We start from the raw sequence: 17,022 nt of genomic DNA, 5'->3' as shown, positions 1-17,022 counted from the left end.
GTTTTGACTTGTCGACGAGTCTAATAGTAAGAAAATAATCAGGAAACAGCTAAATGTCATTAAAATCACAGCGTCTGCAGGTAAACAGTGTTATATTGGTTTGGTGAGTGGTGCAGCCTTGTTTCCTTGGAGGTTAACACCAATATGTGGGTACACATCGTCAAGTGGTTACACGCCATTTTATCCTGGCTCAGCCTACATGTAATTTCTAGATCACGACTGCCACACCACGCTGGTTTTACGAGACGTCATCAGTCCCATGTTCCACCTCAATGGTTCATAACATCGTGCAGGGAGAAGGTGGCTGTCATCTGCACAGATTAGCGGCAGTGAACATTATACAATCAAATAATAATCATTAGTTCATCACTTGGGGACGTCCCTGGAACAAGACTAGCAATAGTATTATGTACCACACTACTAGTATTGGGAATATCCCATCTATTCACACAGAATCCTCCAGTAGTTTACACAGAAGGGATTTGACTGATTCTGAATATCAACTGCTTTGTTGAAAATAAAGAACTTTCAGGAAACGTGGGAATAAGTCATAAATGTTGAAGTTTTTTGTGTCAAAAAAATCAGAAAGACTTCAAATGTCCATCTCAAGGAAATATAAGAATGACTCAGAGGTGCCTCTCTGGTAAATGCACAGTAAAATATGCACTTAGTACTAAGTCCTAATGGAATTGAATATATTTTCCCTGGCCAGAGGTTTCTGATAATGCTGGCACGATTGGAGGACTTGAGAATCGGAGGAGGTGTTAAATCTTGTCTTATTATTTACAGTCAAAGCTTCATAACTACAAACGGGATTATGCAAAAACTACTGAACCAATTTCCGCCAGACTTGTGAGGGGATGGGGCCTGGGAAGAAGTCACAAAGCTCTGCTGCAGATGCGGACGAATGGGGCAGATCCAGGAATTTAATTATTTCTTTAACCTTGAACATTTTATATCATATATCAAAAATATACGATCTAACCCTGTGTATTATATCTGTCTTCCATGGATCATTTGTCATTGATTAGAAATCTCCAAAGAAATGTATCCATCACAGATTTAATGCCCAAATGAATGCATCTAGTTTATGATAAACGGTATCTCAAAGATATCACAATATTCCAAACAAATTGGCGTAACAATCATCCCTGCTTCCCTCTGACGCCTCTGTGTGATCCGTACGTGAACGATGACGCAAGAAAAGCCGTGCAGAGACGTCTTGGCTCCGCTGTGCGTGGCCACGTGTCTGTCTGGTGATTCAGCTCACCGTGACAAAGCGTGAGCTGAAATTATGATGCAGAAGGCCTGGGAGTTATTACTATGACTCACTTATTCATCTCACCCTCCCTCCCTCCCTCCTCCTCCTCTACCCAAACCCCCCCACCTCTTCCTCGTCCACACCCACGTAATGTGAGATTTGGCACCTTCGCTAAAATACAGTTTCTTGGAGCTTGATAGCGATTTGTACTTGTGAGTTTAGGTTTTTAACATGTGAAAATTGTATGCGTTTACTACTTGCAATTCATTTTTCTTTCATTCCAAACCTCCCCTCCGCCTTTCACATGCATGGCTCTGTCTCACACACGACCGTTGGCACACAGTGACACACATATGCCAAAGCTGACGAAACCCACTCCTCCCGGGTCCCTCATCACTCGACTCCTTTTCAATCCAGAACCTTCCCCTTAAGAGGATGTGGAGGGATCGTCGGAGATGGAGGGAGGGATAGAGCGAGCCGAGGGGTGCGTCCTCATTCAATCAGTGCACAACAGCGACCGGGGAGTTGGGGGCGGGGGTCTATCCCCACGTTTCCTGCTCTTTCTGGCTTTCATCACTCATTCGTATGCTCAGCATAAGTACATAAAGCAGACACACAACAACTGAGCGATGCCAGTGGATGCACAACGGATCAGGGTCAGACAAGGTTTCGGTTCATGTGTAACCACACACACAGATTACTGATGGTGTGAGGTTTGGCTCGCTCCAGTCGGTAGGAACAAAATAACTCCTCTCAGGCCATGTGGTGTTATTTGTTAAACACCGATCAGTGGATTTTCATGCTTGCGGCGAGTTTTGCCGCTCAAATACAGATTAACTCACCATCTGAATTATTCGTCGGGTGCCGTTGTTGGTTCGAGCCTTTATTTGGGTATTGCGAGACATTAAAATCATCAATTTATCAGTAAAAAAAAAAGTAATTCTTCAAGATTACAGCAATAAATTTACAAGAAGAAAACTCAAATATTCCCTGAGATTATAAATATATTTATAAATCCCTATAAATCTGTGGGACTTTGCATCAGGAACCAGGATACAACAGATGCAAGGATATCACTATGTACATCTATGGGGCATTTCAAATGGGATTTCTAATATCAGTTTTCTTTGACCTTTGTTTCCTCGACAACCCATCAATCATCTCAACCATAGACTGTACATAAAGATGGACGACGGGTCTCCACCCGCTTCCACTGTCTAGAAATGAATCAAAAAGATCCAGGATAAGAACTGGCTGCCATCTTTCGCATTTGGAGCCAGAGTCTGTGCTGTAGCGATTGCGAAATCCCGTTGATACGCTAGCCAATTGCGAGTCAGTCTCCGCTGTCAATCATGGCGTTTCACTTGGTTTTTAAAGCATCAAATAATAAATTAAAACCATGTCCCATCCACTAACATGGAGTAAGAACTCCACACGTCTCCAGCATCACTCAGCCTCCCTGCCTCGTCCCCCTGCTCCCCAGCTCACCACCCTGCCGGCTGGCCACTCATCAAACCTCCGCTCCCAGCAGCCTGCTCCGCTCGTTCCCCTGCCGGCTGGACACTCATCCAGCCCTGCTCAGAGCTCATCCTTCTTATGCTCTGTCCTTCGTCCTGCCAGTGCCCATTTGTCCTCGGCCATCAGCCTTCCAGAACCCTCACCTCCCCACCAGACCTCCACTTTGTCACTTGTACCAGTGTTTTGCAATTAGGTTCATCCTTTCACACATCACTGATTCAGGGCTGAAATCACAAGCATTTCCTCATTGCTTTCCCATCCCCCAGCTGCACAACAATATAATCCCCTCCTTCTGCGTGTGGGAGTTTAGGAGTAGATGCATTGGTGTGGATGTTGCTGCATGAAAGTCCCTCCCTGTTCATCTCCATGTTTTTAAAGTTACCTGGCTCAGCTTATTGGCAGCGATAAAACAAACATGACCCAGCTTGACTTTAAATTTTTGCGAGTTTTCTGCAACGTGTGTGTGGCGTTCGACCACGCCACCGGGTTCCCCCCACGACCGCCAGAGACAGACCAGTCCAACCATTGAGGGTTTAGCATCGTTTATTTAAGGTCAAACTGAACATACAAAACATGTAACTTAACCGGTCCAGCACTATTTACTGGACCTTCAGCTTCCCCAGTCTCCCGTGTGTCCTTCTCCAGTGTGTCTTGTGTTCCTCTCGAGTCTCAGTGTTCTCCCGTGTTCTCAGAGCCTTTTAGTGTTCTGAGTCTAGTGCGTTCCTCTCGAGGCAGCTCTGCTGCCTCCTTTTAAAGTCTGAGGATCAATCAGCTAACAGCTCTCACCTGTGCTGATTGATCCTCAGTGGTGCAGGTGAAGGTGCTCTCTCCGCCCCTTCACCTCCACAGTGTGTTAGCTGCTAGCCGAGGATGCTACGCTCGGGATGGAACGCATCATAAAAGCGGTTCTGAAGACTTCACATTTCGATCGTTTTACACTGGAGGTGTGGTCGATTTTTGTTTTGGCCCGAGATGCTGGTGATGCTAGTGCGACATCTAGTGGCAGTGAACATCTACATAAATGACCTTTAAATGGAATCGCTGGCCTGCAGGAAACAGCTCGCTATGGTTGCCAACTCACAGACCATCACACACACACACACACACTCAGCCACTACAATTAAAAGAAAAGTTACCGAGGCCACAGCTGTGTGAATTCATTCAACGGCTGTCACTCAGGCGTCATTTCAAACTCACAAGATTGGAGAGGAGATGAGGCAACATGTGACGCAGTTAAAAAAAGCCTATTCTTTTGTTTGCACTTTTAAAAAGGAGAACGTGGCTGTCAGCTTGGCTTTGTGAGAAGAGACAGTGCTCTTCGAATGTCACCCACCTTAAAATGTCCTTTTCACAAGTACTTAAATAACTTTTACGATCCAAACAAATCTTCAGCGTGACCATATGTTTGTTTCCAGGCTCAAACTTCAGATGCTTGAATAAGACAAATTCATCATCTGAAAAATGAGGTGAACCCTCTTCATTCATCACTCCTCCATCTGTTTACCTGCACCACATATTTCTCTTTTTTTCACCTCTCTTTTCCTCCTCAGTCCATTTCTTTCGTTCCTTGGCAGCAGCAGGCCACCACTTTCATTCACCCGCCCCCGCTCCGAGACTGCTTTCCTCTCCGCTCCGTCTCCACAGAAACACACAAACACGCCAACTGCCTCTGCAGGAGCGAGGCTGAATGACAATCAGCAAATATAATCAAAAGTCAAATAGGAGACTACATTTAAGGCTTCGCTTACACTGTATCTCCATCACCTCTCGGGAGAAGTCTTCATTCTGTGAAGATGATGTCTTATTACTGTCACAGTGAAGGTTATATTTTCAGCCCTGTCAGTTTATCGGCTGTCAGCCGAGGATCTCAGTGAAAAATTCTGCAGAATGTGATGGACAGATGGATTAAAGTGGTCTGGTAAAAATCGAAATAAAGTGATTTTTTTAAATCCATATCTATGAAACTGACCTGATTATAAATCCTGTTTGAGAATATTTTTAACTGTAGAATTGTTTCCAGCAAACTGACTGAGACACTTGTTGTACTGTGGTCTGCAGTTAACCGCTGGTTTACAAAGTGCGGCGTTCCCCAAATGATACACTGCAGGCAGTGTTTCTCTGATTAGAGAAATGAATGGACTCCGAGCAGCTGGTTCCCCCGAGCAGCCGTTTGTATACACCACTGGGTTTACGCTCGGTTAAAATGTAAAACAGCCTGTCCGCCCCGAGATATTCTGTTCTTGGAAAATCTTTCATTGATTTGAAAATGAATATATTGTATTTAAAATCTGCACCGGGATATGTTTGCTTCCATTCTGAATAGTTGGAAGATTTGGAGACATCTTTATATTCGGTCTACGGTTCAAGGAGCTTCCATGTTGTGCCTGCTCCCATTATCTCTCAAGCTCCGCCCTCTGGTGTGAACACCGCATTAAAAGTCCCCCGAAGCTGTTTTTGACAGGCTCTAAAGAAACCCACCAAATTAATTATCATTTGAACGTATGGCAAGCTTCACAGTGACCTATCAGGAACCTTGTGTGATGGCAAATGTATCTCCCGGAGCAGTTGCACTAAAGGCCGCTCCCTCCGTTGCTGGTGCCTCATTAAAGCCACCGCAAGTCAGAGGATCTCATTACCTCGTGTCTTTGACTGGCTGTTAACCTCAACATGCTTTGGTGGAGCTATAACGTCTGAAACACGGAGCCATAATAACCCCGGTGTTGCAGAGCGTGACGGATTTTACTCCAAGGCGTGCGTCTGAAGTTCTCTCTCGGAACACGTTATTGACAACCTCAATCAATTCTATTAGAGTCGTGCAGGGAAAATGTGACCTCGTATCATAGAAGGCAGGGATTGAATTAAGGAAAACATAAGATCTAATACTATTTAACCTTCATGCACGTGTTTTTTCATATCTCTGCAGAAATATATCTGATTCTGGTTATGCTGCTAAAACTTGCACTTTTCTCGAGCGCACAGAAAACTGCATTCGTCAAACATTCTTTGAGATTTACCACATGTTCTTAATAAAACTGCCTGCAGTACAGAGCTTAAGATATATTTATGTGGGCGCCATATCTATTTTTACTCTTTTTTTCAGTTGGTGGGGCTTTCCCCCGCCTGATTTCATGCCCTTTCTTCCTGGGCATCTTGGGTATAATCCCAAAGTCTAACATTCAATAAATGAAAGAAAGGAGAAAAAAATTGCTTCTCCTGCGATTGACCAGCCGTGGGCAAACGCCCTCCAAGGGCATTAGAAAGCAGCTTAGCAGAAGCCGCTTGGGCTCTTACGTAAGTGACGGTGCCCTCCACGCTGTAGTTGAGGGGAAGAGGGAAAGTAATGAAGAAGAGCAAAGACGAAGTTGGCTGTAAGACGAAGAGAAACTGAGGGTGGAAGCTGTGAAATAGTTCCAGCCGGATCCAGTCTTTTAACGAACACCTTCCAAAGCTTCTAACTTCACTCTATGTGATTATGGCGATTTTGGAAAAGCATTCCTCAGCTGTTTCCGACTCGTCTTCCCGAGTGAAGTGCAGCGGGTGATGTTGGCAAATTCAATCACTCTGTCCTCCCCACACACACACACACACACACACGCTCACGGCAACTGGATATGATTAATGTCTTCATTTATCTTTTAATTACTGCGCATCCTCCCAGTCACCTGCTGAAGCCCGGTAGAAACCAATCATAATCAGGCGCTCATCTCACTTCATTCCCTCCCTCCCTCCCTCCCTCCCTCCCTCCCTCCCTCAGGTCGGTGTCAACACGAGGCCGATTGCAGTCTCCCACACATGTAGCTGGAAGTAGATTAGTGACACTGATACACGGTGACTGATGCGCTAAACATTGAGTTTTCCACAACAGGCCGACATGAGGGACGCTCATCATGTTCGCACCAGTGAGTGGGAGAGATTTTTTCCAAAGTAAAAGCCTTTAGCGGTGGACGACAAGGGAAACGCATATAATCAGGCTGTTTGTACTTTTTTTTTATCCTGCATTCACACATCTTTGTTGGTATTAGGGCAAAACAAACTACGAATTTGTATAACAAATAACTATTTTAGGCGTTTTTCTAAAATGTACGAATTTGCTGTTGGTTTACAAGTAAGCAACTGTTTCATTCATGTTACAGCTAAAAAATAATCAATCGATGAGTTGAGCAGAAGGAAAATTAATCAGCTTCTATTTTTAAAATCCATAAATCATGAAGGTCATTTTTCAAGCAAAACTGACAAATGGTCCCAAGAGCCAGCTCCTCAGTCGAGAGGAGTTACTGCTCGTCCTCTTCACACGCAAAAGTAAATGAAATCATTGATTTGCCTTTGGAGCAGAGTTTAGGATGTTTCTTTTGTTTCTGGGACACTTTATGACCTTAAAGGTGAATTAAAAAAAAAAAAAAGAGTTCAGGGTTTGAATAAGTGTTAAATGCTTTTCCCAGGAGCTTCACAAAACTAAATGTCAAAGATATTTAATGTGGGTTGTATCACCCTTTACTTTAAACATGCAATGTGTAGCTTTGGCCACTTGGGGTTTCTTAATCAAAACAATAACAAAATTCCTAGTTTGATGATGTTGTGAAGCAGCGTGGCATCATGGGAGTTCTTGTCTTCAGATAATCCTGATCCATTACGAATAACATAAAAACTCATTTGTATGTCACTGATTAAAGAACTGTAGTTTAGATGTGAAGCAATTAAAGAGACAAAAATAAAACGCCCCATAACTTAAATAAAACTGAGGATTTCTCCGGGTTTGAACACTTTTGGAGACATTTTGAAAATCTAAGTGCAAAAGTTATTTATTTCAATGGAGAATTGTTACATATCTTGGATCTGTCTGTGATTGAGGTCGCAGCTACAAAAAAAAAAAAAAAAAGCTTAATTTTAAAAGTGTTACAAGACAAACAGGCAGGAAGCCAGCAGGCTGATTGTTAATGAAAATATTTGTTCACCACCGTGCTCGTCTGTGGGAGGAATGTGCAGCGAGTTGACAGCTGTCTCCTTCCACAGTGATTCAGCTGCTCACAGGTGCACGGCGACAATCAAGCAGATGAGCCGAGCTCCAACCCTCCTGTCGCCGGCGCCGCCAATAATGGGGAGAGGAGAATATCTCCCAAACTGTCAAAACAGAGCGCCACACGCTCAGTTTCAGTGCCAGCCGGTTTGTGCGGGGGGGGGGCTGCCAGTCACCGCCTCTCTCTGCCACGCTGTGGACTTGTCAGTCATTGTGCCAGGTGAACCCCATTTGAGCCGGCTATAGTGGTCAGTGGAGCACGAAGAAGGCGGCAGCACCACCCTCGCTAAATCACCTCACCTCCTGCAAAACCGTTTTACTTATCACACTCTGCCATCAGGGAAGGCAACCTGCAGAAAATCTGCACCAGAGAAGAAGAAGCAGAGTGTCATAGTTCACGTTATGCGTTTTAGGGACTGAAACCTGAGCCTCCGAGCAGCAACGGGCATCAGGCATAATCTATCTTTTATTGTGAGGCACTCGCCCAAGACAGGAGGCGAAAAGCTAACAGAGACTTGGGAAGCGGCCGGCAGGACCGATTGTTCTCCTCTTAGACGAGCCAGCAGCAGCGTGCAGTGGGCCTCACACAAACACACACACACACACACACACACACACTTACAGGCATTTCCTCACCTCTCTCTCCTCTGGTGGGAGACCCCCCCCCCGTGGCGTGTTTACAGTTGGAATTGTCTCAGCTGCCAAAACTTGTGATGAATGTGTTGTGGGAGACCTCCTCTGTCGCATGTGTGCGTACAGTCGATCCTCCCTGCTGGTGTCTAATGCTGAGGGTGGTGTTGTGCTTTTCAGTCACACAGAGCAGGTGAGAGTGTTGAAAATAGCGATGGCATTAGAAAACTTTAGAGTTTAATCCCACGGGACCTCATTTGAGCTGCTGTACTTCACATTTAAACATGTTTTCTAGCTGTAAACTAAACGTTGGTGTAAATACTGTTTCTTACCAAGATTTAATCAAAAATAGGCAATTTAAAGGTTGAAAATGGCTCAACACAGCCATTTAATCTCTTTTCTATCTATTCTCTGTTTAGAGATGTAGAGAACGTAATGCTTAAGGCGTTTTAAATCATTTATTAAGATTTTCTGTCTATTATATCGTATTTATCGTCCAGCGTTTGCGTTCACCTAAGGTTTGTGTGGATATTGCTGTCTGTAATTACCCCATGAGGACAAGGGAGAAATCCTTGACCCTCTGGAATCTAAAACTCGTCCATGCTCCCTATATTTGTTTCTTCTTTGAATTAAATACACTGACTGGGCTTATGTGTGTGTTCTCAGGTGGTGGACCTGTACTGGGGAGTGGATCCAGAGGAGTGGGACAGCCCGGAGCTGCAGCGACTGAGGATGAAGCTGCTGGAGGAATGTCTGAAGACGTCCGCGGGGCCCTGTTTTGTTGTGAGTGTTAACACGCTGCCGCAATTACACACACGAGTGATGGATTTTTAGAGATTTAAGTTCACTTAAGTGGAAAATCAGTTTTTAATCGGCGTTGGTTTCTCCCATCATCACTCCCTGTAGGTGGCTCTGATGTGGTCTGTTCCCACGCTCCGGCTCTAATAAGACTCTGTGAAAATACCTAATAAGGGTGAAATCTAATTTTTCCTGCATAAGTCCGAGCTGGGTCACATTTGAGAGTTTCAGTACCATTTGAAGTCTTCGTGTTGCAGGTCTAAGACATGATATGCGTGTCGGGTGTGTTTGAATAGAGAAAACCTCTTTTTCCATCTTTTCTTTAACTTGCACAGTTGCTCGGGGGGGGGGGGGGCGATCCTCGTTTCAGAGACAGTACATGAGTCTCAACCGAAATTTAAAAAGTCCACAAAAATGACAAAGACACTCCAGTGTCCAGAGGAAAGTGCAAAACTGCAAAAGCACTGGAAATCCATGCAAAGCTAAAATTACTCTTGTATGAATGAGTTATGTACAAGAAGAGGGAGAGGGAGCAGCATGATGCGTAATTACAGCTGACATTTCAGTCATCTTTTTGAGATAATTTTAGGCCACATAAAAAAAAGGAAAAAATGCACGAGGAGAGGAGCGAAGAGACGATGGGAAGAGGAATTGATTGTGAATTATTCAAACGGAACAGATCCGTGTCTAGAAGTTGAAATTGAGGTGAGAGATCACAGGGGGAGGTAATGCATTATGGGTAGGACAGGAGCCCCTGGTCTCAAGAGAGAGAGAGGAAAAAAAAAAATCTTGTTCCTCACGTTTTTTTCTTCTCCCTCCCTGCATGCACCACTTCATCCTGCTTCTTTCATTCATAAGTTATAGTTCTCTTTTTCTCTATGACACAGAAACGCGTGTGGAGGAGACATGTGCTTCAAATATCTGAATGAAGCTCAGAGATGGACCTCAAGTTAAGCTTTTGGATCATAATTCACATGAAAGCCAGATGAAGCATGTTTCAAAAAACAGCAAAGTGCAATGAGCTCAGAAATGAATCCACAAAAAGTTGAATATTCCGCACATGTGACAGTTAAATGGCAGCAGAAATGTCACATAACAGCAATAAACCAGGCAAAACTGAAGAAGACATCAGTTGTCACATGTGTTAATATGTGAAAGGTTGTAACTTACGTGAGTGAAGCTTCCACTCTCCAGCCCAAAGTGGACAAACATCTAAACTCCAGCAGAGGAAGAGGCGGCGTGGAGGCTGAACAGTCCTCTTTTCTTTAAAAGCTGCGTTGAAGCCACATGATAAAAGCCTCGGCAGGTTTCTCCAAAATACATCGTGCAGAGCAGCAGTGAGTGTTTGCAGCAAACATGGCAGATGATGAGAGTGGCTGCACCTGAGAGGAGAAGGAGGAGGAGGAGGAGGCAGGGCCCTGACAGCTCAAACAGGCCGCCCTCCAGGAAAAGGTGTGTTGCATTTATGTCACTGTGCGGAGAGGAGAGTCATGTGAGTGGAGCAGCAGGCAGGATTTGTCTGCCTCAACTACAGGCTGCACAATTGTAAGATACACAGGTACATATAAATGAAGACACCTCAAATAAATAAGTGATTAAATGTTGTTTACATCACTTCACCTAAAGCTCTCAAATCTCCTCGTCTGTACAAGTTGGCGTCTGCCACTTTTCATCCAGACGTATTTGTATTTTTTAAACCAACACCCGTGTTGTAGAAATTCTGAAAGACTGGTGTTTGTAAAACTAAAATATAAAGTTGTTGTTGATCCTCTCGTCTTTCCTCTCGTTGGAGGAGGTGACAGGTGGTCAGCTTTGGGAGTTGTGCAAAAGTTTTAGATCTCGCCGTGAGACTTGATGTCACGGCCTCTAAAGCCCATCGACACATTGTGATGTGGTGCATGGCTGTAAAGTAAAAGCTCAATCAGGCCAAACGCAGCCGAAACGATCGGCGGAGGTGAAAAGAAGCGACTCGGCCTCCCTCTTTGTGCTGCCGGCCCCACTGATTCCATTCATTCTCATCAGCTCGGCCGCCCACTGTGCCTGCTGCAATTTCACCATCTTAACCCCAACTGACCCTGAGGCACACCAGACAACACACGGAGAATGGACACATACACAGTCTGAATCACCTTGATTCTCTCATTATCTTCACACACACCATGAGCATTTTGACCCCAAGCGTTTTCTTTGTTGAGATTGGGAATCAGGCGATCCAGGATCTTTACACACTCAAGAGACACACATGCATGTACAGTGCACGTCCTCCCCATCTGGCTGTTTAAATCTTTAATGGCATACTATGGCGATGAGCTCTTGATGGCAGGGACGCAGCGTTTTCTGATGAGGAGCTCGACAGAAGTAAATTCCATTCAGACACGTCAGAGCCAGCTGCTGCTGCCCGGCTCCCCGTCGGCGCTGCCACACGGGCCGGTTTCCAGCCCTGGAGAGCTCAGAGTGGCGGAGGCAGTGGTGGGTTGTTTGATCAGGGACTTGAATCCTCATTTTTGACAGTTCTGGGTTGTCTGGGCCATCTCTGGAACACTGTTGTTTTTTGTCGTCGGTGGTAGACCTAGATTCAGTATATATGTAGGGATATTTCCACACGCCACCTCTCAGATGCTCTGGTGTCATGTTTGTTCGATCGGGACGGTTTGGCTTGCAAGCGTCCTCCATTTTCGTGGCGAAGCATCGTATTATTAATGACCTATTTAACTGGGAGGTCAAAAGAGCATGCAATAGGTCAAACTGAGAGTGATCGCCCTCTGCTGGATCAGGAGGACTACTTCAGACAGTCTTATGCTGAATTCAAAAGGTCTCATAAGAACTAATCCCCCTACGCACACATTGATATTTAAAATTCAAATAAGACGTGGTGGACGTTTCAGATGCTGGTATCTGTATGGAAACACTTCTAATACCAAACATGATTCCAGCAAATTCCCGTTCCCTCTGCTTTCATTCCCTTCATTTCCTTTCTAACTCGTGTATTTTAGATGTAACCCCTGCAGAAGTGTCACCAGAGCTAACACACACACCCATGCAGCATTTAAAGGAGACTTCAAAGAGAGAGAGAGGGTTGTTCTGAGGGTCTGCAGCCCACAACAACTGTCACAGAGCCCAGTGCCTGGATCAGAGGGGATGAAACAGAAGAAATGGGGGGTGGGGGGAGTGTGTGTGTGTGTGTGTGTATGTGTGTGTGTGTGTGTGTGAGACAAGATGAGGAAGTGAGGTGGGAAGAAGAACAGGTTCCTCAGAAGCACTCCTGAGGAAACAAAGAAACAGGATTGACGTGCGGAGTCGTGTAGGTGTTTTATGCCGACAGGAAACCTCTTAACCACGTTTTCATTTGCCTTCACGAATCACTCGGGGGCTGTGAAGACCCCCAGAGTTTAGGTATCGAGCGGAATCCATATCTCAGTTATTTTCTTCAGATTTTTAAAGACCATACTCGACGTAAAACAGAGTCGAGCCGTTATATAAGCAGCTCTTCACTCAACCTGTCAGTCTTTCTTTGTGAGTGAGGGTCAATCGCAGCTTTCAAAGGGCACACTCACACACACACACACACACACAAAGATACACACAGACAGATACACACAGACACACAACACCTGGGTGAGGGGTGGGGGGGGGTCTTTTCTCTAACCTGTTGATGCAATAAAGCTGGTTTCCATGGCGATGGCAGGGGTTGGCATGGAGATGGTGTCATTGACCTGGAGATTAAGCATGACAATGAGGCTTGACTGTTTGTTTTTTTTCTCCCTCTCCTCCCCTCTACTCTGCAACAGTCTCAAATTCCCTCGTGTAAAAAAAACTAAAAACTTGACAAACGCCTCAAGGACGGGTATCAACAAACAGCGTGAAGCTGCTCATCCAGTTCCACGACTTCTTTTTCCTCCATTTATCTGGTTATGCAGCAGATTTACCGGCGGTAAGAGGATAGCAGAGGACTCTGTGGCTCTTATTTTCTCTCTGGAGATGTTACTGCTGATGAGACGAGCTACCTGGAAGAGCTGGTTTACTTCTCATCCTCAGTGGAGGTTGAAGTGCAAACCTTATAACTGGTGTCAAGAATCCAGCAAAGAAGAAAACAGACCGTGGGTTTGAAGTTGCATCTGCCTGCGTGGTTGTGCAGAGATCACTCAAATCAAACGTGCAATCTTTAAAGCATGTTTTGATGAGTAGCGTTTGATCCAAACTGTTTTATCGGTGTCAATTTGAGCTTCTTCCCTGACGTATCAGTATCTGTCTTTATGAAAACCTTTATTTTATCGCATTAATAATGCAGGAAAACATTTCTGTTGTTTTGTAGATGCAGAAATGTGCATTTTATGCCAAATTGTTTTATTTTCTCAGTTCACGTTTTTATATATTTGTTTGTTTTTGTGCTTTCTTTTTATCTTTAAGAAAGATTATGGTTCAACTGTAAAATATATAATATATAATAAGCCTCAATTACATGTTTTTATCAGCATCTTACGAATCATTGACGATTTGTTTATCTGGGTATGAACCTTTTTACTCCCTTATATTGTTATGAATATACATGTGTGTGTGTGTGTGTGACTGAGAATGAAATATTTCTCTCATCAGATCATCTGTTTCTTTCTCCCTCCATGGTGCCAAAGCTTATGCAGCAAATGTCAGAACAGTTGACTGCGAACCCCATTGATTGATTGACTGCGTGAGCCATTGATTTGTTGATTCATACTGTAGCTGCGTTAGCTGCCGTCGCCTCTCCCGGCTGGCTCATCAGATAAAGTGCACTTAGTCCGAGTATAAAAACCCCTTCAGAGGATGAAAAACCAGAAGAGGGAGGAGCGGAGGAGGGAAGGAAGGAGGCCAAGGAGGAGTGAGGCAAAAACTAGAACTGCATTTGGCCCCCATCTGCTTTGCTTTTGTCACTTTAGCCTCCCGTCTTTCTTGCACCTGCGATTTCTAAAATATAATAAGAACTTCTGCAACCCCGACACGAACACACACACCAGGGCGGAGTGAAGTTGTCAGCCGCTCTAATCCACTTCAGACGGCCTCATTCCACACAAGCTCTGGCTAAGACAGGCGCGTTAAAACCGCCCAGCAAATATTTGGACATTTCTTTTTACAGTTTGGCTTTTGCGAGTCAGCAGGGTGACGCCAGTGACAGAAGATTAAGCACACACACATTTGTCCGTGTTTGCATTTGATCACTTGATTCTTGTCATATTGACTGGAAACACACACACACACACACACACACACACACAAGGCAAGCTGACAGTGACCGTTCTCCCTACGTCACTCTCTCTCCCTCACACACTGTATGTCTCTCTCTCTACATTACTGTAGTTCAGCTCCCCTCATCCTCTCCTGACACAACACTGCAGCACCGTGACTCATAGCGATTCATCTTAAGCTGGCAGATGAGGTGACCTGACTATCCCCACTGATTGGCCCGGCATACTGTAATTGTTTAATTCAGTTGTTTAATCTGTGATGACTGGCTCCAAATGATTTTCTCAGTCCAAGATGGCAGCCTTTGATATTTTAGCTCGATGTCTGGAAGTGGCAGGAAGTGGAAACACGTCGTCCATCTTTATATAAAGTCTATAGTAGCATGTTACGCAGTATAATGTTACAGGTTCAGGCCAGAAAAAAGCCTCGTTCATGATACAACATCAGTTGTGTGCTCCTGACTTACTTCATCTGACTGTAAGCTAACTGCTCCACATTTCTGCTGAGAACTGAACCCGTCTGTTTCCATTCTGCAGAGCGACTGTCAAAAATAAAGAAGTTAAACGTTTTCTCTCTTTTGAAGCACCCCCCGAGCTAAAAGGTGCATCTGTCACTGGAAACAGTTCGGGCTTGAATCCAGCTCGTGACCTTCCACCGTCAATCACTCGTGAAGATAGCGAGCAGCCTGCCCTACTTATCTATTTCATTCTTTATTTTTGGCACAAAGCATCACACACAGGGGGAATCCCAGCCCCCTCTCTCTGCTACTCATAATGATTTCCGGCTCTTGTTTTGCTCTTAAATTAACATTCTTATTGGATTAACTTGAATATTCCAGTCACAGCAGACTCAGTCACAGACATTCATTTATTACTTTTTCCTCTTTGTTTGTCTGTGGCCCTTAAACTTAATTTCAGGTGACTTAATCTGTTTCACTGATTAAATCTGTGTTTATGCAATGATACATGGGAAAAAAATGGAAGGGACTCAATGCCCAATGGTGCAAATGACACCTCCTCCTCCGAAACAACTGATACGCTACATAGAAACTATCTCCTGCATCCAAAAGATGCTGTAAAATGACCCTTTGGTACCAAATTTGTGCAAAAACATGGGCAAAGCTTTGTGTATGTAAATGAAGCGAGCGCGGGCATTTGTGGGTTTTGAGAGTAGGCCGTCCTGCAGCCCGTGCCACATGCCGCATCGACTGACTCCGCTCGTTCTCTGCATCTGTTCCCGCTGCGACTGCCAAGGGAACGAGGAGTCCAGCGTGGCGCGGCTTTGAAGCGCCATTGCCGCGAGCGTGCGAACGTAGTTTTCCTGCTCATCAGAGCTCACAGTCACTTGGCCTGTCCCTCACTCGCTCTGCAGCTTCCTCCCCGAGGCTTCAGCTACATGGGAATTACGACACATGCAGCAAAGATCAGCCGGTCATGTAGTGTGGGTGGGGGGTTTCCAGTGTTGCCAATCTTTTCTCCTATTTTCCTTGAATGTGACTGATGGAGCACTTCATGAACCAGGCCAGGAAACGGCCCCGATCCTTTCCGAGGGGAAGACTCACTGGAGCTTACAGTAGATATGCCATGTGGAGTGGGAATAATAGGGAAATGAAAAGGCCACAATTTAATATGATAATGTCTAATTATGCAGCGACTGTGCCCAGTGTTCTGGTTTCTGACTAAACACAGATTGTCAGAATTGGCTTTGGTGTGTCAGCCCGATGATGATGATGACGGTGATGATGACGAAGGTCGTGATTAAGATTAAAATAACCTTTAAATTTAATTTCACACTCCCAGACATTTATTCTCTCAAATAAACAGACCTCCTTTCAAATTAAAGCATTAATTTCCTTTCATTTAAAACAGTGCCATCTGTTCTAAATATAAAGCAAATCTGCTCATTTTATTTAACACTGCCGATTACTGAGCATTAGGGAATTTGGCCGAAGCTTTAGCTTTTATATAACAGTGTGTCACTGAAACGTTTGTGTCTCAGCAGCAGAACAAATCGACTTGTTTTCTTATTTAAGACGATGATTGACAAGTAGGAATTGATGCTCCTGGTTCTGACTGGACAGAAAGCTAAAAAAGTTTTTTTTTAATTTTAGGTTGTTCGTATCGCACTGAGCAGTGAATGTCATATGTAAACTTTAAAACCCAAGTTTATTTAGACAAAGTGTGTGTGAGAGTCCTACTTTATTCTTTTCTATAATGAATCGTACATAAATACTGAAAAATGTTAAATTGTTCAGTATTTCAAAATAAGTTATATTTATAATTTTAGCTCAACAATTATTTTGTAGAATTTACTGTAATTTGTTTGTTCTAAAATGAATTATGTAAATACAGCTTAATTTCTACTTTGTAATGTTGAGTTGCCAGCAGCCTGTACGTCCCTGATGTCACAAAGTGGCTGCTGGATGCACCCCCGTCAACCCTGCAGCTCGGAAATTACCTTAAACGCGTTGCACTGTGGGCATCATTGACTCCACCACTCACCATGCGCCACTGATCCAAAAAATAGAGCCATAAAACAGCTTAGAAGATCAGGATGATTCACGTTGCCTTGCTCTCCCTCTCACCTT

General features: G+C 44.3%; 1 protein-coding gene across 2 annotated transcripts in view; it reads left to right on the top strand.

Moving 5' to 3' along the window:
* LOC109634927 (NACHT and WD repeat domain-containing protein 2) overlaps positions 1–17,022 on the top strand; it is a 40,153-nt gene that overhangs the window by 10,209 nt on the left and 12,922 nt on the right. For both annotated transcript variants that reach the window (XM_020095785.2, XM_069519208.1), the window contains exon 4: positions 9,090–9,206. In XM_020095785.2, coding sequence (XP_019951344.1) covers positions 9,090–9,206 — 117 coding nt within the window. The remainder of the gene's footprint in view (positions 1–9,089; positions 9,207–17,022) is intronic.

Source organism: Paralichthys olivaceus, chromosome 22 (assembly GCF_024713975.1).
Source record: "Paralichthys olivaceus isolate ysfri-2021 chromosome 22, ASM2471397v2, whole genome shotgun sequence".
NCBI classification, from domain to species: domain Eukaryota; kingdom Metazoa; phylum Chordata; class Actinopteri; order Pleuronectiformes; family Paralichthyidae; genus Paralichthys; species Paralichthys olivaceus.
This window is presented reverse-complemented; position numbering and strand designations above follow the sequence as displayed.